Genomic DNA, 26,250 nt, shown 5'->3' with positions numbered 1-26,250 from the left:
GTAAATGGTTCACACTGATCATTAGCTTAGAACTTGTGCTCACCATCTTTGTGAAACAGTCCACTTATCTGCACCGGGTTTATATATGGAAGATGAACTCTATCTACGCACAGTTTGAAAATGAAAAGTCAGTTTAGCAGGATAAACAGAAATATTGATCAGCTGTGATGGGGACGATGCTATCTGACAAAGGTGAGGGGATGGGATTTAATCAGATAAACTCTAAGGGTTTGAGTTCATTTTCAACGCAGGATTATGAAGGTTTCTCCACTGAAAAGAAACTGCAATTTGAATTAAGACGGCAGTTAAAAAATAACTGTGAGGGAACTTGTGACAAAGGAAGTATTGAATGAGCTCTCTCATTTTTTTCTTTTACTTCTGTCTCTCTTCACTAATTTGTTGGTAAAAACAATATTCACAAATGAATGCTCTTTCTCCAATCTCTTTCATCTTCAAACAAATCACCAACCCATACTTTTATTCTGTATGGTAAATAAATCTACACACAAAAAATTCGATTAAGCTACTGCACACAGACCAAGCTTTAAAAAAAAAAAAAAAAGAAGGCAATCAAGCCTGGTAAATGGATGTTCAGGTTATACATGGAGAAATTGGCAAAAAAAAAAAAAAAAAATAGGGGGGCAAATTACAGGCAAAAAGGGATTTATACAGAGAAGAGACACAATCAGGCATGCATTCTTAAATAGGGCTTAGACTGGATTTTTTAGAAAAGATTTATTTATTTTATTTTTTATTGGAAAGTCATATATACAGAGAGGAGGCGAGACAGGGAGGAAGATCTTCTGTCCGTTGATTCACTCCTCAAGCAGCCACAACAGTTGGAGCTGCGCCAATCCGAAGCCAGGAGCCCAGAGCTTTTTCCCAGGTCTCCCTCTTGGGTGCAGGGTCCCCAAGGCTTTGAGCCGTCCTCCACTGCTTTCCCAGGCGACAAGCAGGGAGCTGGATGGGAAGCGGGGCTGCCGGGATTAGAACCAGTGCCCAAATGAGATCCCAGCTCAGGCAAGGCGAGAACTTTAGTTGCCTGTGCCAGACCCTCTACTGGATTTTGAGAGATTAAATGGACAAATTGAGTAGTGAATCAAAAGTCAAAGCAACTACAAGAGCAGGTTCTGTGCTGACACCTGAACTGTCTGCCTGTATTCATTTGTTAGGTTTTAAGATTGCCAAGGCTGCCAAATACCTCTACAGCTTGGCAGGCATCACTACCACTTGCCAAGCTGTACATATTGTAAATTCTGGAAGCAACCTTAATGTTCTATTCTCCAATGAATTACCATGTTTCTGTGAGAGAACTATCTTCATGTAGTTAGCATACATTTCACTTCCTTCCATCTTTCTTGTCACCAGCCCAAGCCAGTACATGGTAGTTTGGGCCACTGTGACAGCAATTTACCTAGTCTCTCTTATCCTATTTTACTTTTCACAAGGTAATTCTCAAATTGAGACTTTCTAAAAGTACCAAAGTATGAGTACCCTGCTGAGAAACCTTCCATTCTCTCTCTTTCTCTCTCTCTAATGGAGTGCTAAGTCCACACAGCTACTCACAAAAGAGCTTCTGCTCATTCAACAACCAAATCCAAAGTCCCTGGTTTTTCTCATTGTCAAGGGAACTTCAACTCCAGAAGCAACACAGTAGCCAGTATCTGCTTAAATACTGTGTTCCTACTATTCATTTTCTTCCTTATTGGAAAAGTTGCCAACTGAGCCCGGGCTGAAAGTCTTAGCTTGCCCTTTTCAACACAGCTTGGTATTCATATCTTCTTGTTCCTTTATCTCTTATGCCATGTTTTGGATGCATTTGTCATATTCACTCTCTAATCTACTAATCCCAAATTTAGATAGATTCACCCCAGGGTTACTCTATCTGAGCATTTCAATCTTCTCTTCTGCTGTTGTTATGCTTAATTAATTTATTATTTTTCATTTATTTAAAAGGCAGTGTGAAAGAGCACTTCCATCTTTTGGATCACTCTGCAAAGGACCAACACATCTAGGACTGGGCCTGGTTAAAGCCATGAGGCCAGAACTCTATCTGGGTATCATGGTTGAGGGGTAGTCTACTCAAGTACTTGGGTTATCACCTGCTGCTTCATAGACCATGCATCCGTAGGAAGTTGGGTCAGAAGCAGAGGGGAGACTGCATTCTCTGCATTATAATATGAATCCCAAACAGCAGTTTACCCAACTGTGCCACAACGCCTGTCCACTTTATAAAGAACTTGCTGTATGTACAGCTTGCACTTCCATTATTTCTAATTGATCTTATCTCATGTTCACCTGTTTGCAATTTATGTCTACCTCCTTGGTGTTCATGGGATCCCATTTGTGGGGTGATTCCTCTCGCACATTTAAAGTTATCCCTCTGTAGACACCTGTCACATTTGTTTTTAAGTTTCTCGAAGCCAGCAGGACAGATGCGAAAGGACAGACCAGACGCCATGTTTTCTGCAGCAACTGGGCAGCAAGGCCAAGGGATAGTGAGGAACCCATGAGGACAAAAGACTCCTGCTTCAGCAAACAGGTGTGTGTGTGTGTGTGTGTGTGTGTGTTCACACCCTGCACCAAAGAGAGGAAAGCAAGCAAACAAAATGGCATAGGTTTGGAGTTGGGAGAACAATGAGGATTTCTTGAATATAAAATTACTGAGTTTGAGGTACACAGGCCATCTACAGAGGCACAGCCAAAGGCAGCTTCATAGTTGCTCATGTAGGTCAGTGGGTTGAAAAAGAAGTCTCAGCTGGAAATTACAAGCATCTTACGATGATGAGGCTGATAAACCCAAACAGATGATCACAAATGTGGTCTGGAGTAAGGATTCATCCAGAATTATTTTGAAAATGAATTCTCTCAAGGCCATTTGACTATCGTTAGTGTGTGAATGGCCTTCATGGATGGACACACCATGGAAACTCCTTTGATAACATGAATCTTATCTTTAATAATAACACATGGTGAGGATAATCCAAGCAAAGTCCTCAGCAGTGCCACTTCCTTTCATAACTTTGTTCATATCATTAGGCAGAAAAAGTATAAATCTCACCTATCTCCTTTGCTCAGCAATCATTTATTGTCAATTAGAAGCTTACCACGTGCCAGGCACTTTGCTAAAGCACTGGGAACACAGTTGGTTCTCCCACAGCATCACACAATGAGTTACAATGTTGCCAAGTGGAGCCTCCATAACATGTCACAAATGCAGACAGCAAGGGCCCTCCCTCCAGCCTCAGGGGTCCCCTGCTGTGGAATCTGTGCTTCATCTGAGATGGGAGAACAGACAGGCATTTGGCAGGAAAAGCAGAGCTGTAACTGCCAATTAAGAAATGTCATATTTGCAAAGGAACTAGAGTGAACAAGGAGAGATAGGTAGCACCTGCTGAAATCTCAGAGTTGGGCTGGGGGAGAAACCACAGTGGCTCCAAGAAAGCTGGTGATGCAGGCAGCAGCTGCAGATAATATGACAAGCAAGTCTGAACTTTAAGCACAAAGGAAGAGTCACTGAAGGATGCTGAGCTGAGAGACTGGAGTGGGGAGGCATAGACATCGAAGTATAGAGGCTGCTGGGATGCCCCTGCAGCAGCCTACTGGGGACAAAGCTGGCAGTGAGGCTGGGGCAAGGTGGACAGAGTGAAGAGCCACTCAAGACTGGTGACTGTGCAGCTGAAGGGATTGTCGAGCATTCTGATGACCCACTAGCTGTCATGGAGGAATCGCCAAACAACAAAGCTGGAAAAGCACATCCACAGTTCTCTCTCCTCTGAATTCCAGGCACATGGCACACAGGTCTATCCACTCCTCACACACAGTGCAAGCTGCCTTGATGCAGAACAAACTGCCTCTTTCTGGGAACACAGACGCCTTCTCACTGAATCTACATATTTATATACCTAACAGGAATCAATGAATCATAAGGTGTGATACACACTAAAGGCTCTAGAAAAAGACTGTGCCCTCAGTTGCTCAAACTTTCCTTAGTCACAGTGGAGGGAAATAGAACAGAAGAGAACGGCATCTCCACCTACCTAGAAAGCGAACTAAAATCTGCAGCTCATCCTCAGGGGAAATGGGGAATGACAGTGTTGATGTGCACCTGATCTCAGTGGAGGGGACAAACGTGTCTACCATCTTTCTCTTCCAAAGCACGATATACCCTTAAGATCTTAGGAGGTCATGCAGCAAACTCTATACCACAGAATAAGAGAGCCAAAACTAGAAAAGGAAGTACCCCAGGCACTTCATCTGAAAGGAAGTTGAAGAAACAGATGTTCCATTACCAAATCCAACTGTTGCGAGTATCAGATGAGGATGACAATCCCTCCCCCAGTATCATCCCATCTACTGTGACAGCACAAAACCAGGAGTGTACCAGCACATTGGCTTTATCACACCTTCCTTACCTGGAGTAAAGCCGGCTTGGCAGATGCTGCATTGAGTTCTGTGGAGTCAGAGCAGGCTAAGCAAGCAGCATTAGGACCACTTTTATGATGTAGAAATTGACACGCTGCCTCTACAGTGACTCACCAGGGGTCACTGTCTTAGCCAGAGATATCACCCTGCTTAGCCTCACAGTAGGGATTTCTAAATGAGGTTCCAACCACAGGAGCATCACATCAGGGAAGCTGGACAAGACCAGGAGTCCCTGGCCTTGAACCACATGCATGGAATAACCCTCCATGCATTTCACACATTTCCTGGGTGATGCTGATGTGGAATCACACGTGGGAGTCCCCCCCCACCCAAGTCTATTCACTAATGGGAGGAAATTTTGTCCATTGCACAGGGAACATCTGGTAATGCCTGAAGACAGCCTGGGCTGTCACACTGGGGTTGGGGTGCTTTGGGCATGAGGTGAGTAAAGGCTAGGAGGCCACTAAAATGCTGCTCTACAACACAGCCCTCACAGTCAGAAATTATCAGACCCAGGATGCCAGCAGTGCCAAATTCACAAAATCCTGATCCAATTCAACCACTCACGAAAAATAGGAAAATTATGTGACTTTTCATTTCTGCAGTGCAAGCTTGAACTTTTCAGAAAATTCCATTCTTCTTTCTTCTATGTGAACTTCAAATACCAATTTGAATTCAAACCTTTTTATTTGGAGATCAACTGTCTCTCACTAGGTGGTCAATATTTAAATTTGGAGAATTATACTTTTCCAGGCTGAAGAACTGGCTTCAATGTATTTAAGGGAGACTTTGTATTATAGGTTCCAGTCTTGCCTGAAACGTGAGAAGCTTGTTCTATACCAGAGGCAGCACAATTGGAATTCAATGGTTACCATTATTAGGTAAGGGCTGAGTGATTATCTCACAGGATATCCTGGACAAGGCACAAAGAAGGATGCACACACAATGCCAATTTGCTCTTACAAAGCAAGTAGTGCAGCTCAATTTGTTTAAAGTTCTATTTATTTACTTATTTGAAAGATGAAGTGGCAGAGAAGAAAGGTGGGGGGGGGTGGGCAGAATAGACATAGAGAGAAAAATCTTCTACCAGTTGATTCTCTTCCCCAAATGACCCCCAAAGAGCCATGATTGTGATAACTCAGAGCCAAGATCCAGAAATTCCATCTGAGTCTCCCACGTGTTGTAACAAGAATCCAAATGTCTTGGGCCATCACCTTCGGCCATCACAGTGCATCAGTAGGAAGCGAGATTGAAAGCAGAGGAGCCAGGACTCTACCCACAGTCTGCTGTGAAGTCCATCCTCATAAGCATCATGCTAAGCTGCCTTGGCAAGCGCTTGACAGCTGGGTTCAGATGGATGGATTCCTCTGTAATGAGCCAAACCACTCACCATATTTCCCCTAATTTTCAAGGAAACACAGCCTCCACTTCATTAGCACAAAGTGCCCCAGGAAGTTACTCTGTTAGCAAGTGATGCAATGGTTGTATATGTGTTTGAGCCATTCTGGCACTACCGGAAGAATCCACTAAAGAAAGGAGAGCCTAAAACAACACTAGCATACAGAAAGACAGTACACAAGTAGTAAAACAATATCTGTGTCCCGGTGTCTTACCATGCTGTATTCCAATCAATGCTTGCCTAGACGAGTCCCCTGGGGTAAAGCAATGAGCCTGTGAATAACTGGGAACTGGACAGCCTAACACTGACGTTGCAGGGCTACAGTAAAGTTGTACCCATGACTGTCAATGTACAAACACTGTGGGCACAGAGTGTGCGCTGGACAGATGACCATCGCTAATACTATGCAAAGTAACACTATTATTACTACATGCACAAAGAGCAAAACTCCACAATGTCAACTGCAAAAATATTGAATATGCTTTACTCAATTAATGAATGCTTAAAAGGTCCCATGTCAATGAAATTCATGCATAATGGATTAGATATTTAAAATTCCACAAGAACAGGAGAGTTCAGGCAAAATTGTAGGTGATCGTTTCTACATTCCTACCTAGAAAAACACATTCATCTGCATTTTGCTAAAGAAAATAAATCCTTCATCCATGCAGGGAAAGGGGGTACTAGCATTATTTTATGTAAATTTTTTTCTACATTTGGAGAATGGAGAAGAACCAAGGTTTTATTCTTATCATCAGTGTTGAGAGTTCAACTCTATAATCAACAGAAACAGAGATCAATGTGATGGAACAGAGAACTCAAGTGTATGGAAACCACAGGCTGAGCACCAGGAAGTAGTTTATAATCTACCTCAAGACATGGGCACATAGAAAGACAAATGTAAATTGTACTATGTGCAGAATATATTAGCTGCAAATAAAAGCTGCATGCAAAAAAAGTGGCAGAAGAAATTTCAAGGCTGGAGAAACGAATGCATCACAACACGATTTTAAAAAGGTTTCATTCAAAGGAGGACTCTGCACGGCTTAGCAAAGCCAGGATTTTTGATGGGTGGGAAGCAGGAGGAATTTGAGCCGAAATACTGTCAGAAGGAAACTGTAAGAAGTGAAAAAGTCTGTGAATACACAGGGCTATGCTAGCAAAACTTCAGCTTCTACAAAACAGTGCAGTTCTTCAGAATTGCCTCCAGTGCTTGCAGATGCCTGGGTAGTGCTCCAGGAAAATATATAAGGACCTCAAATCATGCTAAGGTCTTTAGCTTGAGTCTTGGGATCTCCAGAAAGCTCACTAATTGTTAGGGAAAACATGTTTTTTTTTTAAAATGGGAGCTTGATTGGTCTAGTAATTACGATGTTGCTTGGAAAGACCCTATCCCATGTCTAAGTGCCTCAGTTCAAGTCTCGGATCTCTTCCTGGGTGCAGCTTCCTGATACTGCACACCCTGAGAGGCAGCAGGTGATAGCTCAAGTAGTTCCTGCAGCTACCTGGGAGGCTTAGTTCAGTGGCCAGCTGCTGGCTGCAGTCTGGTTTAGGTCATTGTGGACATTTAGAAAGTGAATCAGCAGATAGGCGTATTCTCTCTCTCCTTCATAAAGAAACTTTGAAAAAAACTTCTGTGACAATTTTCTAATGGTGGTCTATGTTCTCCAATCCTCAAATGAAAACAGAGCAGTACCCAGCAGTGTGGTCAGATGAGGAGGAAGAATCTGGAAGCTCAGCACACAGCACCCTTCCTGAGCCAATGTGCGGACTGAAAGCCATCTAGCTGTTCTCACAGCCCACTCTCGCCCTGAATCTACTGTGCCACAGTCTTTATAAGCATCCATCTGATGCACACCAAATAGAGATGATAGACCCCTTGCCTGCAAGACCCCTTCCTTGTGGAAACAGTCCATGCTAATCTTTTTGAACAGAAAGACGTAAAGAGGTGAAATGTCAGGCACTGAATTTTAAAGAAGGAGGGACAAAGTTCAGAGAAGATGTGAACAGTCAGTGTAACGAAGAGGGTGAGAAAAAGCAAGGAGGAATAAATCCCATTTAGTAAACAAAAGATACTTGTGCCATAAAACAGGACTCTGCAGAGGAAAATTGTTATTCATCCAAAAATTGGAAACAAAAGCATAGAAGGAATATACTGATAATATTTGAATAGGTTTGGATCGGAAAAACATAATTAATTACACACTAGCAAAAGAGAGTTGGAAGATCAATGGGAAGATTTCTCAAAGCAGGACTGGAGACAGAAAAGAATAAAAGAAGCCCCAGGCATGGTAGAAGGGGTGAGTTAAAACACATCCATCACAAAGAGATTGGTGGCCAAAGCCCAGGAAAGAAAGTGAAGTACCTCTTTCCTCTTCTACTGTAAAATGAAGACATGATGGTCAGAAAGGTATCAAAAGGTCTATGGTGTCCTGCAGGAGACTACAGCAGAGGTGCTCCAGTGTCCTCCTTGGAAAGGGAGGTCTATGGGGACAGGGTGGGAGGAAGACACCCTGCAAACAACAGGAGACCAGCTCCCCAGAGAGGTCTTCCGGTGGCCAGGAGACACAGCAAATACCACCAAGGGTTACGAAGATCCAGTGAGTACCCACGGTGTGAACCAGCTACGTGCCCAGCTCATGTAATCCTTTATGCTGATAAAGGTGATGCTTTCCACTTGCTTTTTTTTTTTTTGGATTTGTTGAATCTTTTTTTTTTAATTTTTATTAATATTTTGCATCATGTGACAATTTCATAGGCTCTGGGAATTCCCCCAGCCCTCCCCCTCCCCTCCCCCCTGGTGGATTCCTCCACCTTGATGCAGCATTACAGTTCAAATTCAATCAAGATTCTTTTCTTGCAAACATATACCAAGCATGGAGTCCAGCTACTTATTGTCCAGATGGGTTGAACAGTTTCTTGGGGAGACCATTTCTGGTCCGAAGTCAGAGCTGGTATAATATCATCACAGTCAATTAAGAGTCCCAATATAACATCAACAGCAATTTGCAATATTATGGAATTGACATGGTTTTGAGTAACCAGTATGTTAAAAAAAAAAAAAGTTCTAACCACAACCTATGATTAGCTCATTGACATCTCAATTTTAGTTTATATACAGGACTGGACCGGCTGCTATATACCTTAAAATGGCTATAGGGTACTATTCAGCTGTCTCATGTCTATTTCATTTTAGTATTTAGCCATTTGTTGTGTTGAAGTATAATTTTGTTGATCTTGGCAGATTTTGGGATAATCTAGACTGGCTTGTAACTCTAACAAGATATTTGTCGACATTTAAGGTGCAGAACATTTTTTTTTGGGGGGGTGTGCAGGAAAATCCTCAACACCACAATGAGGAGTGACTAATCTTTGTGTTCACTTGCTTTTAATTTTCTCTCCCTCCAAAACCTTTAGTAAGTCAGGCAGAGAAAGAATGAGAATAAGGTTGGGGTGGGGTCGGGGTGAGGGCATGCTGCAGAATGGATGGGCAGGTGAAAAAGAAGACAGAAGTACCAAGTGTACCAGTCTGAGGGGAACTTCATCATGGCTGGCATTATTTAGTAGTGACTAAATGAGGCAATATGCCACATGCCTTTCATGCATGTTCTTTAATCTTCATGAAGACTAAAAAGTATCAAATTACCACTCCAACTTTTTAAGACAGAGACTGGAGGTATACAGAGGCTAACTAAGCCCTCCCTCGAAGCAGGGTTCCAGCACTGCCAGGGCCTGAGTACTCATTTACCCCATGACATATCCCCCAATTCCCATGTTTGCACCAAATGCTCATGATAATGACATGAAGTGGTGCAGCCTTTAGGGCATGAGTAGAGGTAGCGTACTTAAGAAAGAGGACTAAGGGCCCAGCAGAGTAGCCTAGTGACTAAATCCTCACAGTACATACATAGGGATACCATATGGTCACCTGTTCATGTCCCAGCTGCTCTACTTCCCATCTAGCTCCCTGCTTAAGGCCTGGGAAAGCAGTCAAGGATGGGCCAAGGCCTTGGGACCCTGCATCTGTGTGGGAGACCTGGGAGAAGCTCCTGGCTCCTGGCTTCAGATCAGCTTAGTTACAGCCATTGCAGCCACTTGGGAAGTGAACCACTAGATGAAAGATATTTCTGTATTTCTCCTTTTCTACGTAAACCTAACTTCCCAATAAAAATAAATGAACATTTTAAAAGAGACAGAGAGAGTTGAGAAAGTCTGTCTCCCCCACCCACCAGGTGAAGATGCAGAACAAAGGCACAATCCTTGAGGAACGGGCCCTCGCCAAATCCTGAATCCACAGATGCCTTGATCTTAGAGTTCCTGGCCTTTAAAAATGTGAGCAGTAAGTTCCCCTCATTTATAAATTGCCCAGCTTAAAGTATTTTTCCATAGTAGTCAAAGAAATTACCCTTCTGCTTCTTGCCAGTACCTCTTATCGAAGTATTTAGGAATCTATGCTCTTAATTGCAAACTAAACTTTTTAGTAAACAGTAAACTAACAAAATAGTGACTAAGGGAACCTGTTAGCTTTGGTACATCCAGACATTTAGCATCCTCAGCTTCAAGTAGCTCCCTGAGGTCAAAGGTCAACCATAGATAGTAGAGACAAAAGCAGAAAGCAGGAGTAAGCTGATAGCTCTTTGCAGAGTTTCATAAGATACAGCTAAACCCATTAGTAAAAACTCCCAGGGACTTTTCCTGATATGTGGAAAGACAAGATTGTAGCTTCAAGATTTAACAAAAATAAACAAGCCTATCATGGGCAAGTGTCTCCTATCCTGATTTGGGTAACAGTTGAAGGCCATCCAAAACCCCATGTGGTAGGAGATCTGTTTCCAAAGTCTTATACTAAGAGCTAATTTGTTAACATTCACAGACAATGGATGAAGGATAGAGGTTAGATCTAATGATGGTGTCTGAGGCAGTAGCCCTGTTGGGAAGTCTTCAGGTCACGGATGCACATCCCCCAAAGGTGCCCCTTGCAAGAAAGTGGGTTACAGCAGCTGAGCTAACCATAACTCTCTTTGGATCTCCATGTGATCCTGTCTTCATCTAAGTTCTGCCATCCGCCACCCTCTTTAGATACCAGACCAGAGGGGCCATCTTGGCGTGTTAGCCAAAATGTCAGCAGTCAGGAACCTCCCCTTCTCAATTTTTTTTTCTGAAGGAAATAGCCACATATCAATTAAGTACTGTTCATTAGGCACTGGACAAGCAGCACTCAAAAATAATGGGGAGGGACAGACATTCAGCACAGCAGTTAATGCCGCTTAGGATGCTCATATCCCATATCAGAGGGACTAGAGTTCAAGTTCCAGCTCTGATTCTGATTCCAGAATCCTGCTAATGTGCACCTGGGAAGCAGCATATGATGGCACCATCGTGGAGACACAGACTGGATTTCTGGCTCCTAGTGTCAGCCCAGCCCAGGCCTGGCTGTCACAGGCATATGAGGATTCAAGCAGCAGACAGAAGACCTTTCTATGAAACCCTGTTCATCTTTTTCTCTCCCTACCTTGACTTGCATATAGGAGGAAGGTAAACAAACACTTTTTAAGAAAGACCAAACAGCTCCTATTTTAATGACAATTTTTCCAACTATAGAGTCCTTGTACCAGATTCATCTTGTATTTCTTACAAATGCAGATTTAGAGCCCTATCCTTGGCTGACAAAATCAAAATCTTTGAAGCCAGGTCTGGGCAGGTACACTCTGCATAAGTTCTTCAGGTGATCGCTACGTCCTCTTGAGACTGAACACCACAGGCTGCAGTGAACAGAGGCAATGTCAAATGGTAAACGGAAAGATCCTCAAGATTTCAATACACAGGAACAGTGCCTGACCCAACTTCTGAAAACAGCTTTCTGGGAAACAGTACCTGTCCAGAGGAAAAAGAAACCCAGAGCTTTCTAGTGAAATTAACAGGCAATGGGAGAGGGCAGGTTTATATATTCCTTACTGAACAAAGTAGAAGATGATGATGAGAAAAGTTACTACCAATGCTTTCATTCTTTGTCACATCACAGTACAATATGTGTAACTCTGGCAGATTCTGGGTCAGGGTGGCTGGAGCAACACCTGGGGCTCTAAGGCACTCCCAGGGGATGCCCACACCCCTGGTACTCAGCCACAAGACAGATTTGGATCCACACCATCACGCAGTCTCATGCACTGCTATGCATATGTAAAAAAAACCATCTTCTATGTCTTAGAAGCGTCTTTTGTCTTCGGTTGCAGCCAAGCACAATCTTAACTACATTTAGTCTGTACCAGGTATCCCCACACACTTTTTAAGGTAAAATTCAACTAGTTTCCTTTTTCAACCACAAACAAAAAAGGACAGGCATCTGTTCTTGCCTGACACATGCTGGGAAACTGGTGAGCATCCCTCCAAGCCTCCGCTTGCACGAACTGCTTCAAAAAACAGGAAAAAACACTACCTTGGAGATCAGCCACAATGACAGCAATGTCCCAATCTAGTGACATCTTTTATTAACAAACAATTCCCCCCAAAAAAGAATCCTTTCTTGCATTCAAATTCAAGCTCAACTGATTTTGATTTAATCTCTATAAATCATCCCAACGATTGTTTTCAAGATTCACACAATGCAATGTTACACTTTCAATGGTTTTCAGGCAGATAATAAAATATTATCTTGAAAAAAATTGCTAAATCATAATCATAAAATAGTATCAGGAACATAAATAAAGATTGAAGCTGCCATGGTATTCTAACGTTGAAAATGTAGAACCCATGTATAATTCTACATTATATGTTTTTGGAAACTTGTAAGTATATATTAAGCCTCAACACTATGTTCCTTCAGTCATTTCCTCCAGAAAGACTATAGTAAAGTGGGGACAAAAATAACCACCCTGAGATAACCTATAATCAAATAGTAAATGAGAACCATGCCACATGACTGCCAAGATCCAAGCTAAAGGATGCCTTCATCGGTAAAACCATCCTTATAAATCTTTCTGATGCTTTTTCCTTCAATAACTACTTACTGAGCAATCATTACATGCCACAAAATATGCCAGACATATAGTGAATTTTATCCTCATAATAGAATGTAATGGACTGAGGTCTAAGATTGAGCCCTTCTCTTCAGACTTTATAATCAAACTGTTAATGTAACCAAGTACACAATGTGCTTGGCTCTTTGTGCAAAAAGCGAATTAGAAGACAATTCCAAAAACTGAGTGTTGTGTTGCCTATGTGAAAATATCTGCACATATTCATGAGTCACTGCAAGGCAGGGCTGGGACAGTGACCACTGTGCCAACTGCCCAGAGTCCAGTCCAATCGCCTGAACTGTCTCCCTCACAGCTTCAGACACAAACCCCGTATTGACACAATCCAAGTAGCTATTGGAAGAGCATAAATCTCCCATCCATTCAAACCACACTGTGACTTTTAAGGCACAGATTTTTCAACACAGCCACAGAGAGACAAAAGAAAAGAGCTGTCCAAATCTATGAAAATTCCAGCACCAAAGAGAAACTGAAAACAACAGATCAAAAGGTGCCCGAATTACTCACCTGATCAATTTCCATGAGTTTGGGGTAGGCACCAGGCCATTCTATGGCCACCTTGACGATGTCTGCAGGTGGCGGCATTGTAAGCTCCGAAGTTGTCAGAAGCCAGTGGAATTGGAAATCCTACAGCGTAGACAATTGCACGTGTCAATATCTAATGGGGAATGAGAAAAAGAGAAGTCGCTCAGTGTAGACGCAAGACGAATTTCGCTTCATCACTTCCTGTTTTCACTAGCAGTTTAGGTATAAGAAACTGTTCCCCTTGGCGCCAGGGTACTGAAGCCACAGCGGAACAGCCAATGGCATCACAGGCTCCTGAACTAAAAGAAATATGGGGTGGGGGTGGGGCGCAGGACTGTACCAATGCCCTAGAGTTGAAGCCACCAGAAGACAGTCTGCGTGATTCCTCGGTGCCAAGGGAGCTGCTCCGTAACCCCAAAGTTGTGTTTAGAATGGTGCCCGGGCTCTCAAGCAGCCAGGGCTTGCTCTCTGTGCAGACACTCATGTCAACGGCTGGTGCTCAACAGTCTCCGGAAGGACAGATTGCCCAGGAAGTCATGGCCAGGAAGCAGCTTTTATTTAAAGCATTTTCTCTGTGTCACAAATAGATCTCTGCACTATAGCAACCAGGATATCAGGAGCAACAAGCAATACCCCCAGAGTTCACAAGCCTGCACTCCCTCCTCAAGGTCAAGAAACACAATGTGCCTTCCAACAGGGGAAGAAAAGGTACGTGCACGAAGGAGAAGCCTAGGAGTCTCATTTGAATGAACACGGCTGTTTACACAAAGAAAAATAAGGAGTATCCGCTGCTGTTTCTACTGCTGTTTGTTCTTAGGCTAGCTCATTTCTTGCTGTAACGACAGCTGTGAACAGGCAAACCAGTCATATGCTTCAAATCTGTGTCTTTGGGGGAAAGAATACGAAGACAGATTACGGAGGCCTCTCTCTCCTGCAGTCCCCCAATACGCACTTTTCCCTCCCAACTCTCCAGCTATACAGGAGTATTTCATGCAGCCCTCCAGAACTAATTTATGGAAGACAAATATAAAACAGAGTAGCATCTTTTCTTCTTTTTACATAAAAGGTAGCATTTTAATCTAAACTAAATAGAAGTATATAATTAAATATAAATTTTAATATAGCTCCTAAATCTTTCTATATTGCTACAAAATAAAGTGTCTTCAATCTGAGCAACCACATCATTCTAATGGCTGAGCTCTCCCACCCCCCCAATCCATGAACCAGTTTTCAGCTCTGGCCTTTCTGGTTGATTTTCTTGACTGTAGCTATTACAAACCTATGATGCATAAACTTATACATTCATAATTTTTCACATGTGTAAGTCCATCATTGCAACAGATTCACAAAAGCAAAATTACTAGATCAAAGAGTATTTGCAGGTACTCATAAATTTTTATAGCATTTCCTAATACCCACTCCCTCTAACTATTTGTGAGGTTGCCTATTTACACACAGCTTCACCAACAGATGGGATTTCTGCAGACAAGACAGGTTGAAAAATGCATACCTCCCTGTGCTTTTGATTGGCAGTTCTCCTATTAAGGCTTGAAAAAGAAAAAGTCATCTATGTTCACTTTGCTGTGAACTGTCCAATCCCTTTGCCCTTCTCTATTGGGGTTCTTGGCCTTCTTTCAGCAACTGATTTCTGTATGAAGGTTTTAATCAAATGTGCATTTGTAAGCCTTGCGACCAGAGTAGGCCTTGTCCGTTACTATCCCAGATCTCAATGGCAACTGGACAATTCCGAGGCAACAGGAAAGCCAAGTTAACCTTGGAAGTCCCCGGCCACTCCAGGAGTTACATCAATAACTAACTTCAGCAGGACTGACAAGTAAAGGAAATGAACCAAACCAGGGTTGCTGCTCCTTGGGTCAAGGATGATTAGGGCAGCCTGCTGGGAAGCTAATTGGTAGTAATCAGCCAGGGTCACTCTACAAAGCAGCGGCTCAGTCACTCATTCAACAGAGAATGATTGCATATACTCTGTGCCAGACCTATTGTCCAGGCTGAGGATACAGCAGCCAATTGCAGTTGGAGACAAGGCAGAAATAAAGAGATGAACAAGGCTAAAAAGTGGTAAGTTGTGTGAGGCAGTTCAAAAAGTTTTCTTGGAAAATGAAGTTGTAAGTTTATTTTCACGTAAGAAGTTCTGAAATCCATGCACCTGAGATCCCTTCAACAAATTCATGCAAAATCCAGATGATGAAAAAATTACGCATAAATTTCACAAAAATTTAGCCATCCACTTAAAATGACCTCCTAAGTGCAATTTTCAGTGAACTTTGTGAAGCAGCCTAGTGTGGGTGTGGGAAGGACAGAGTACAATGTTTAATAGCGAGAGCTTTACCAGGACCTAGGAGAGGTGAGGAAGTGAGCCCATCTGGAGAACTCTCAGCCCTGGCCAGCACAAGAAAGGCGTCCCAGGGCCTGAGGCAGGAGTCTATCTCACCGGCTCCTTAAAACTGGCAAGTTGCCAAACCCAGACAGGAGCAAAAAGTAGGAGGAGAAAGAATCCAGAGAATAGTTGGTCCTAACTCAGGAAGCCCTTTCCCAGGGCTCTTCTTGCACCACCTTCAGCCCTTACCAGTAGCCCTTTTTTGTTTGTAACTTTTGAAGACTGAAGTTCATATCTAAGTCCATTGGTTTGGAATATAAACTGTCACAACTTTTCAGAGAGCCTTTGACAAACTGTACTGATTTTGCATTTTCTTCAAGTCATTTTAGTTTTCTAGGATATTAAAAAAACTTCAGCAAAATAATGACTGTTTTATTTACAACTGATAAGACTGGGAAACAATTGAACATCACACAATAGAACATCTTAACTAGCTATGTCTCATGTGCAAACACAAGCAAACAGTCTGCACCTTCTCTGAATACTTGGAGAATTGCAGGACTCTCTAGACCCCATCAATTCAATACAGGATCACAATTAAAATCTACACCCTCAGAATCAAGAAAGCAGCCTCTACTATGAACACAGTCTTTGTGTAAATATCAGATAACTATTCAAAACAAAGAATGGGGTGGGGGGACCAGCAACAGAGTAGATAATATAAATAATGTGCATTTTGAACACTCCCATCCCACCTCTGCAAACAGGCTGGAATTACAACCACAAGGTCATACAACCTTCTAAGAATCAAAGGCCAAGCTTGTGTTTCTATCCTTTGAACCATCCTCCCCAACCCCCAGACCATTCAGGGTGAAACCTGCTGAACAGGTGGGAATACAATAGCTTGGCTCTCCCAAGGGCAGTTAGGTGAGAGTCCCGCTGCACAAAACAGCCATTGAGGGAGCAAGGACAGGGGGTTCCCCTGGGGAATTCACATACCCAAGTCCACTGCCTTCTGCCCTCTGCTAACAGGCAGCAAGAGACAGGGAAGTTAAGTGCCAGCCATCCCTGGGGGGTGGAGACGGAGGCACAAGTGACTCTGAATGATGGGTTCACAGATGTTATCCTTGCGGAGAGGAGAGAGATCACACTGAAGCCAAGTGTAGGATGTTAGGAGGAGTCTTTACTGCACAAGCTTGGTGACAGTTAGCTGCCACTACACTCCAGGTACCACTGCACAGAACAGGGGTTTTTAAGCTCTCACCCTCCAATCAGATTGAGAGCCATGAAGTACAAAATTTCATGCAGGAAGGGAGTTAGCAGAGCCCAGTTTTCCTATATTTACCTAATCTAGTACACTAGCAGGCAGGAGGGGCCAGGTGCAGGGAGCCTCCGGAGTAATTTCCAAACCAGGGTAGGAGGGCAAAGTGCAGTTTTCGCACCTTCAATAAACTTGAATGGGCGAGGAGGTAGGAAGGGAGGGGTGCGGAAACTCCCTTTCTGCGCCTTGTCTGCTGGCAAATAACCTGACAAGCGGGTGGGAGCCATCAATGGTGGCACCCCATTACATTATACTCCCATTGCCTTTTATCCTCTTGAGTTTATAAGTTAGCCAAGGAAGAGCCAGCTGCTATTGGCCTCCACACATTCAGTGTTCCTATTCCTTCTGATACTAGGTAATGGCAATGGTTCTCGCTCAGGTTACTTCACCTTTGGCTTCAATTCCTTGTGATAGGGGCTATTCTGTGCATTGTGGAGAGGTCAACAGCCATGATCAGGCATATCAAAAATGTCTCCAGGGCCGGGCGTGGTAGCCTAGCTGCTAAAGTACTCGCCTTGCACACGCCAGGATCCCATACGAGTGAGGGTTCTAATCCCGGCAGCCCTGCTTCCCATTCAGCTCCCTGTCTGTGGCCTGGGAAAGCAGTCGAGGACAGCCCAAAGCCTTGGGACCCTGCACTCGCGTGGGAAACCCAGAGGAGGTTCCTGGTTCCCGGCTTCGGATCGGCACAGCACCAGCTGTTGCAGCTTCACTTGGGGAGTGAATCAACGGGCAGAAGATATTCCTCTCTGTATATCTTACTTTCGAATAAAATAAAATAAATCTTAATAAATAACGTCTCTAGACACTGCCAAATATCTTCCGAGGGGCAAAATCATCCCAGTTAGAGATTGTGAGCTACTAAATCTTCTATACTCAGGGCACCCAATCCTTGTACTTGACATACTTGAAGCACTCTAAGGCACATCCTATCCAAGGCAACACAGGCCTTTCAGCACATGGTTCATGAACAAATGCGCACACCTCCTGCAGAACTAGTCCACTTGTCAAAGTTACCCAAGTAGATACCCAGTATTGCTTAAATTGCCCAGTAAATATATGCTATAAGAATTTGTGTAGGCAGCCAGGTATCATAATTCTTATACAAGCTGAAATTTAAGAATCACAGGAAGGAAGTCTACACAACTGGATAGGGGAAAAAAGACTACACACAAGTCTCGGAGGCCAATCTTAGAGAAGCACTCTTTTGAGAAAATTAAATGCTTGCCTTGGTGAACTATGGCAGCCACCCCACCTTACTTTACAGAAAGAGCCTGACAGATGAGCCGCAGGAGGCCAGGTCAGATTTACCAGAGACAAACACCAAACAGCAGGGAAAAGGATTCCATTCCAACTCCTCTGCCCTTTTCTTCCTCCTTAGAAGAGCTATCCTCTGCTCCACAAACCATCAGCGACTGGTGACAGATAATGGGTTTAAGGATGATCTTTGGGATTTTATGGAAGAAACCACTAGTTCTGCATTTTAAATGTTAAGTAGTGCCTGAGAGGAAGGGAAAATAACACACACCACACAAACACTTTTCCCTTTGCACTGAGTTGGGAAAAGTAGGAAATAGCCTTGAAAATTTTCAGCACCTGCTGAAAGTGACCTTCCATTCGCCACCTCCACCCCACTCAGCTTCCCTGGACCTCTCTTGTTTTCATTTTTGAGGACCCCCGGCCCCACCAGTGTACATGGTACACTCCACCTTGGGAAGGCCCATGAAATAGGCACGGGTAAAAGCTTTGTTTTCTTCACTGCACTGCATCCTTTTCCAAATAGAGTGATGCTGTCTCAACACTACTATCTGGAAACATAGGGACATGTGCTGTCGGCTTGACATATTCAGGATGTTGTGGTGATCCAGGCTCATTGAATCTTGCCACTGCTTCCTTTAAAAAAGGATTTATTAAAAAGCATAGTTAGATCTCAACAGCAGGAACCAGAATGGGTTGAAGAGCAGTGCTGGCCGAAGGACCTGCTGGTATGCGTGAAGCCTGACACCAGGAAGGGGTTTGATGGAGGAATCTGAACAGTTCCTCTGACAGGACACTGACCCTACAAATAAACGCAGGAAGTATGGAGGTAAACAACCCAGAAGAAGCTTTGGAAAGTGACCCACTGGAATACATTTGGCTCGGGTTGGGGGCAGACCAGGCTGAGTCAGTTCACATCATCCACTGGCAAATCCGAGCGCTGGAACTGTGTGGGGGCCTGGCCAGGTTTGGTTGCAATAAAAACAGTACAAAACACAAAATGCCAAGGTGAAATGGCCTGTGCCAGTAGGGAATGCAGCACCCAACCAGCACACCTCCCACTGGTTTAGGTGAGGGACGAGTGTGTGATGGGCAGAGCCGGGAAGAGCTGCAATACTCATTGGTTCCAATGGAGGTCGGGGCTCAGAATAGATCCAACCCAGGGGTTACAACCACCAGCTGATCGCAGTGATGGACTATGGCAGGCACTGTGCTTACTAGTAGTGCATGTAGGAGCCTGGACTGGGAACACCTCAAAGTTTCTTTGGGGATTCCTCTGAACAAAATGGAGGAATCAAAACATTAACCAAGAAAAGATAGAAGATGGAGTAGATCAATCAACCACCTCAGCTATATGTTTGCAGCGAAAAACTGGACAAGGGGAAACTTTCAGATGGACTATGTCAATCAGTGGACTCTGCACCAGTCTCGTCTTACCTGGATTGTTGTTGCTGATGATATGTTGGAGCTTCTAATTGATCGAGGTGACGCTCTGCTGGCTCTGCCTTCAAACCTGAGAGGGCCTCCCTAAGAGGCCGTTGAACTTGACTGGACAAGTGGGATGCTGGACTCTGTATGGTGTGAGCTTGTAATTAGGGAATCCCAACGGAACTTGAGCTGTGGTTATGCATCAAAGTGAAGGAATTCACCATGGGGGAAGAGTTTGGAGTGAAGGGGGGAGAATCCCAGTACCAATGAAATTGTGTCATGTAATATAATGTAATTAATCAAAACAAACAAACAAACAAAAGCATAGTTAGAGAAAGAGAGAGATCTTCCATTCACTGGTTCACTCCCTAAATAACTAGGGCTGCCCATGCTGAAGCCAGAAGCAGGTGCAGAAACCCAAAGTCCTGGGCCATCTTCAGCTGCTTTCCCTGACACATTAGTAGGGGGTTGGATTGGAAGCATCCAGAACTATCACTGTCTCCAATAGGAATCAAAGGCAGCAGCTTAATCTGCTACTCACAATTACAGCTCAGCTTCCCTTTTCAAGCATGATTCAGGGAGGGTCAACCACTCCTCTTGAACAGTCATATGGACAAGCACTTTGGCACGGAGGGCCATGGGGGCAGGAATGCGGGCATGTGCACTTTATACTGGACGGCCCAGATGGGTCCAAACATCAGAAGGATGCCCTTTTGGATTCTGCATGTTTCAAAGACATGACAGCCATTCTTGGGATAGCAAAGAGCCAAACAGGAAGTTTTATTGTTGAGAAATGAGGAAACATTGTACATTCAGAATGGAATGCAGACTCAGGGAAAAAACTTACAAGAGAACTGAAATAAATCTGGAAACTTAATGTATTTTATGTATATGCTATTGACAAAAGCTACACATGGAAATCTTAGTAGTAATTTGGCCCATTTACTTGCCAGGTAGGAAAATGTATTGTTAGCTACTGTTGGCATGCAGTATAGCAGAAAACTGCAACCTGATGGAATCTTAGCTTTCACATTATCCTGAATAGTCATCATGAAATCTATGGGACAGATGTCAGAAGGGCTCAGAAGAAACCAATCCCTAATGACAGCTTGATCCTGGTCTTTGAGCCTCAAGAACTATAAGAAACACAACATCAAAGACAGAAACCATCAGGAAGAAATTGATGATCTGATACAAAAGAGCTTAGAACATCTGCATTCCACAGCAGACATTTGGCCTAGGGTAAAGATACATGCATCCCTATACCTGAGTTTGGATACTGGCCCTGATTTCTGATCCTGGATTCCTACTAATGCAAACTCCACAAGGCGGCAGGGATAGCTCAAGTAACTGGGTTTCTCTTACTCTTAATGGAAGACCAGGACGGAGTTCCTGGCTCCTGCCTTCAGCTTGGCCCAGTCCCTGGCTGTTGCAGCCAGTTGGGTAGTGGAATCTCTGTATCTCTCCCTCTTGGTTGCTCTGCCTTTCAAGTAAACAAATAAACCTCTTAAAAATAATTTATATAGATAAATTTTGTTAAGTGGACCTTAACAATAATAAATGTAATATGTTAACTGCAAAAAAGGAATATGAGATATTAAACAAGGATCAGATATTTGGGGGGGAGGATTTCTTTATTTTTATTTGAAAGGCAGATTTACAGAGAGAAGGAGAGACTAAGAGAGAAGGTTTTCCATGCACTGGTTCACTCCCCAAATGTCTGCAATGGCTGGAGCTGAGCTGACCCAATGCTAGTAATCAGAAGTTTCCTCTGGGTCTCCCACGTGGGTGCAGGATCCCAGGATTAGGTCATCCCCTGGTGCTTTCCCACGCCATAAGCAGAGAGTTGGATCAGAAGTAGAGCATCCAGAACATGATCAGGTGCCCATTTCGGATACTGGTACCACAGGGTGGAAATTTGCTTGCTGAGCCACAGCATTGGCTAAAATTGCTAAAAACAACAACAGACATGGGAACTCAAGTCAAAAACAGGAAGAGCTGGACACTACTTGAGGATAATTCCTAAACATTTTCCTCCAGCACCTTTCCCTCGTGCAGAACTCCAGAGAACTCAACATAGCTTTGCAATTTAGCCTCCCAGAGAACTTTTCCATCTCTCTTGTGGGTAGCAGGCCCTACTGGTCAAGAACAGGCATGTGACAGGCTTGGCCAATGACACGGTCCTCCTCCCTCGCCCCAGTGCCTGGCCCTAAGCTAATGGATTTCTGAGCTAATTTTTTCCTAAGCTAATGCATACAGAAGCCTGCGAGAGGAAAGTTTACTCTTTCTGCAGAAACCCCAAAGCTGAAGCCGCCTAAGGCTGTGTTCCTTCGACATGGGGAACAGCCATATACGCTAGGAAGGAACGAGGCAAAGAGAAGCTGGCACCAGTCCAGAGATATTAAAGAGGAAAAGAGAACAAGAGGCCTCAAGGGTGAGTTCTGAACCCTAACACTCTTCCTTTGGTTCTCTGAGCTACCCTAATATTTTCTGTAAATGAAAACTTTGTAACACCCCATTCTGCTAAGTGAATTCTATTTAGGTTTCTGTTACTTGCAACTGAAATCTCCAGTTACATATTTATTTACTGCCCTGAATTATAATCTTGTCATTGGGCGCCTGGCACATAAAACACCCACCAAAGCACATAACCTCACCTTACAGGCTAGAAAGACTTTGCTCCCCTATTCCAGAGTCCCTCTATCAGTTACCCGTCCTTCTCTAGGACTGCTAACAGGAGTCACACATGAATTTAGGAAATTCGTCTCGCTGCAGCACTTCCCACACCACGCTACTGCTCTGGGATGACAATAAATGCGCTGTGAGACAAAGTCAAGTCTCCCAGAAGACACTGAGCTTGCAGTAAGAGTGACTGATAACGAGTTCATGTCCTGTATATTTTTTCAGGACAGTTTTAAATGTATACCCTGACAACCTGTTTCTCAGACAAAGACAGCAGGATGCGGAGATACATGAGTCTAGAAGCACAGAATCTCACAGGCTCCACAAAGGGATCCCGGTCAAAATGCTAGGCACACCGTCTGATGCCACAGCCCTTGTTTATAATCACTCCAGCATCCCTGCGAAAAGGGATTCTTCTTTGTCAGGATGTCTCAGGGCTTTCACATGCTGCTTGTATACTAAGAAATCTCCAAAAGCAATTTGCAATGTTATTCAAATGTATCGCTCCAAAAAGTTCTTTTTCCTCCCACAGTTTCTCTGTGGCACTAGTTTCTCCTGGAAATAATGATCTGAGACTGTGTGCCTCCTCGGCTTCTCAGGAAAAAAGGATCAGCTGAATAGTCTTGGCCAGAAATGTAGTGGAAAGTGGCAGAGAGAAGTCTTTCCTTTGCAGCCATGTTGAATGATCATCACCTATATCCCGAGATTGCAGGGAAGTAGCCCATCTCTACTGAGTAATTCTTTCCAATTCACATAGAACAATAAAAATTCCGTTAAGCACAGCTCCAATGGTGGAAATTAACAGAAGCTAAATAGTAAAAGAAACAGACATGTATTTGTGACCATCTCACTCTATACGTGAAACCTATGGATAATGATGTGAGATGTGTAAGTGACAAACCCTGCACAACCTGCCTCCAAGTGCCCCATCTTCCAACCCATTACATCTCAGCTCCCCACCTCAAACCCCCAAGCACATGCAATGACTGGAGGTCAGACACGGTGGATTGTGTCCTTTATGTTACTCAGAGTCCATGTGACATGGCTGCTGGTAGCAGGCAGGCCACAGATTAGCAAGGTCAGGATCATTCTCCGGGGATGCCATGCTGTGAGGGAAGATAAAAATAATGTGTGACAAACATTGGCTATCTTTTACCTCCACCAATGGCTTGCCATGAACGGAGTATGCCATCTTCATTGTTCACAATGTCCCCCCTACCCTGAATGGTCTTTTCTTCTAACCTTGGACCTGCTTCAGAAATTTCCACCTAGATTTCCAAGCCAATCTTCAAGAAAGTTCTCTGGCCCCAGAGCCTCCCAAGCCTCCCAATGTATCAGCCAGAATCTGTTTTCATGGGTCCCACAGAGCTATTGGCTCTCTTTGCCACACTTTATTCTGCAAGCTTCTATGAGGTTCTGGGGGTAGTAATGATGTATTCATCTCTGCAGTTAGACTCCTGAGGAGACGGCATGGCCAACAGTTTTCAGATGAATGAATGAATGAATGAATGAATGAATACATCACTCTTTCCTTAAAAAGAGAGATTAAGAGAAAAAAAAAAGGTGAAGAATTATTCATGTCAATGATACATTTTTAAAACTCACAATTCCTCACCCAGAAAGCCTTCAGGCACTTCTTCAAGGAGCAGCTATTCATTTGTCTGACAGGACAGAAATAGAAACAGAAGCACACAGAGGTGAGAGTCGGCCGATTCCAGATTCCTTTTCCTCCTGGAGAAATTCTGTCACAAACAGGATGAGACCCACGCTGGGCTGCTCATCCTCTCCCCTTCCCCACAAGCCCTTCTCCATTTGGGGAATCAGCATTTCAGCTGCAAAGTTCATTACTTTGCAAACTAATGTGCACACTTCCTCTCTGGTTCTGGTTTGTTTGGATATTTGCTTTTCAAATTCCTTTTCAGCTGCTGCAATGTCAGTGACTGCTCCCCTCTTCCCAGCAAGCCCTGTCACTCAGGGATGTATACAGACATTGCCCAGTAGAGAAAGCAGAGCCCAGGCTCAGTTTCCTATCACAAAACCCAGACAGGAGTCCACAGGAAATACTGGAGCGATTCCACCTTCCAGTGAGTCAAATACTCAAAGTTTCCAAAGCTGCTGATCAAAAAAAAAAAAAAAATAAGCAAAATTCTTTTTCCCCCCTCCCTGCAGCAACAGTCAGTCACCCTAGGAAACTCTGATTGCATCAGCTAACAGTGAGGACCTGGAGTGCTGGGCCTCCAGCAACTTCCAGCCTGAGCACACAGAATTTGTCCCTGTGCCTGGCCAGGCATGATGCCATGCTGCCAGACATTCAGCAAAGAGTGGCATTAGCTTCACTTTTCCCTCCATCTCCCAGGTCCTTTGGGATTCATTACCCAGAAGAGCACAAGCTTAGCTGTGTGAGTGTGCTGGGCATGGGAGGTCACAGACTCAAAGAATGGTAAGATCCACAGCTCTTAGATTTTGGAAAACTCAACACAACATGCCTGCCCTTTGACATCCTCCTCTGTAAAACTGAAATGACAGTCATGCCATTGGGGTCAGAAAACAATATCAAAAATACGGCAATATGACTTTGAACTAAAGGATGCTGGAAGGGCCTCTGAAGCAAGGTCCCCTTCTCCTCTCGTCTGCTCTCCCTCCCAAGGCAAGCCATGGATGACAGACCTACCCTCTGCCCTAGTTACTCATCAGACCTGCCAATATGATTTTAGTTTTCCATCATTTTTTTGTATAAAGTTGGCCAGAAAGAAATTATCTAATCTATGGTGCTTAATAGCAAGTCATAACGCGCTAATTCCAGGAAGTTCTGCCCCATGGCCAAGAGAAAGAAACGCTATATAGAGAAGTCAGGAAGAATCCAAATAGATAGGCCGTGTTGGGTTTTCCCACTCAGCACATCATTATTAGATTGAACTCCAGCGCACATCTGCCCAGCTGCTTATTCTTCAGCAAACAGAAGTATAAAAATAAAAAGGGTCCTGGGTCCTCATTTTGGAGGGCTCCAGTTCTGTGCAAACTCTGATTAAATAAATTTGTTATGCTTTTCCTTTGCCAATCCATCCTTTGTGAAAGGACTACTGCCTGGGATCTTTTGGATGACAGGTGAGGGCTCTGTCCCTTTCCGTTCCTGCAGTATCTTTCTCACAGGATTACTATGAAGATGGACTTAGGCTGTCCTCAATCCTATTTATCAAATGTAGAGTATCTGGATGAACAAATGGAGACACACTTCATGAGATGCGCAGCTCCTGCTACATGGGAACTCAGCACTGGACAGACTGTTAGGACACAAGAAATGATCATTTCTCTTGAAGTCCAGGGCAGACCCCTCAAATTTAGACATTTTTCTTATGGGTTTTATACGATACGTAGAAAATTTTAATTCTGGGTGACCATCTTGGGAAGAACTGGAGCAGAGCCAGGGGTAAGAAAACTCTAGGAGAATTTCTCTACATTACAGGAGCAGAGAGGTCAAGAGAACAGCCTGGACGGATACCTATCTGATGGAACACAGGGCATTCAGTTCCTCTCCTAAGCACAGGCCTAGGTCTCCCTCCAGGAAACCAAGTAGATTCTGATTCCTTTCTCTTCAAGGAGAAGCAGATGTTGTCTCTGTCACAGGGCAGTTGAGTCCTTCAAGAAGGTGCCCAGTGGGTTCCTCTCTATATAACAGAACCATGCCTCCAGGATTACTCTGCAACTTCCCCAACTGTATGTCCTTCTAGACTTGGAAAGTAACATTTATTCTTTTCCAACTAACGGACAAACCTTCCCAGCAAATAGAAAGGAGGCATGACTCTCTTGGGGGCTGATGAACTTGGTTTTGACACACTGGAGC

General features: G+C 43.8%; 1 protein-coding gene across 5 annotated transcripts in view; it reads right to left on the bottom strand.

Annotated features, from left to right (window-relative positions):
- Window positions 1–26,250, bottom strand: part of ELMO1 (engulfment and cell motility 1) — a 497,188-nt gene that overhangs the window by 388,561 nt on the left and 82,377 nt on the right. For 3 of the 5 annotated variants that reach the window (XM_058677989.1, XM_058677988.1, XM_058677992.1), the window contains exon 2: window positions 13,366–13,516. In XM_058677989.1, the coding sequence (XP_058533972.1) occupies window positions 13,366–13,443 (78 nt within the window). In that variant the 5' untranslated portion in view covers window positions 13,444–13,516. Of the gene's footprint in view, window positions 1–13,365; window positions 13,519–15,970; window positions 16,048–26,250 lie in introns of those variants that run through there. The other 2 variants (XM_058677993.1, XM_058677994.1) reach the window with 2 other exon arrangements.

The sequence above is a fragment of the Ochotona princeps genome, chromosome 20 (genome assembly GCF_030435755.1).
Source record: "Ochotona princeps isolate mOchPri1 chromosome 20, mOchPri1.hap1, whole genome shotgun sequence".
NCBI classification, from domain to species: Eukaryota; Metazoa; Chordata; class Mammalia; order Lagomorpha; family Ochotonidae; genus Ochotona; species Ochotona princeps.
This window is presented reverse-complemented; position numbering and strand designations above follow the sequence as displayed.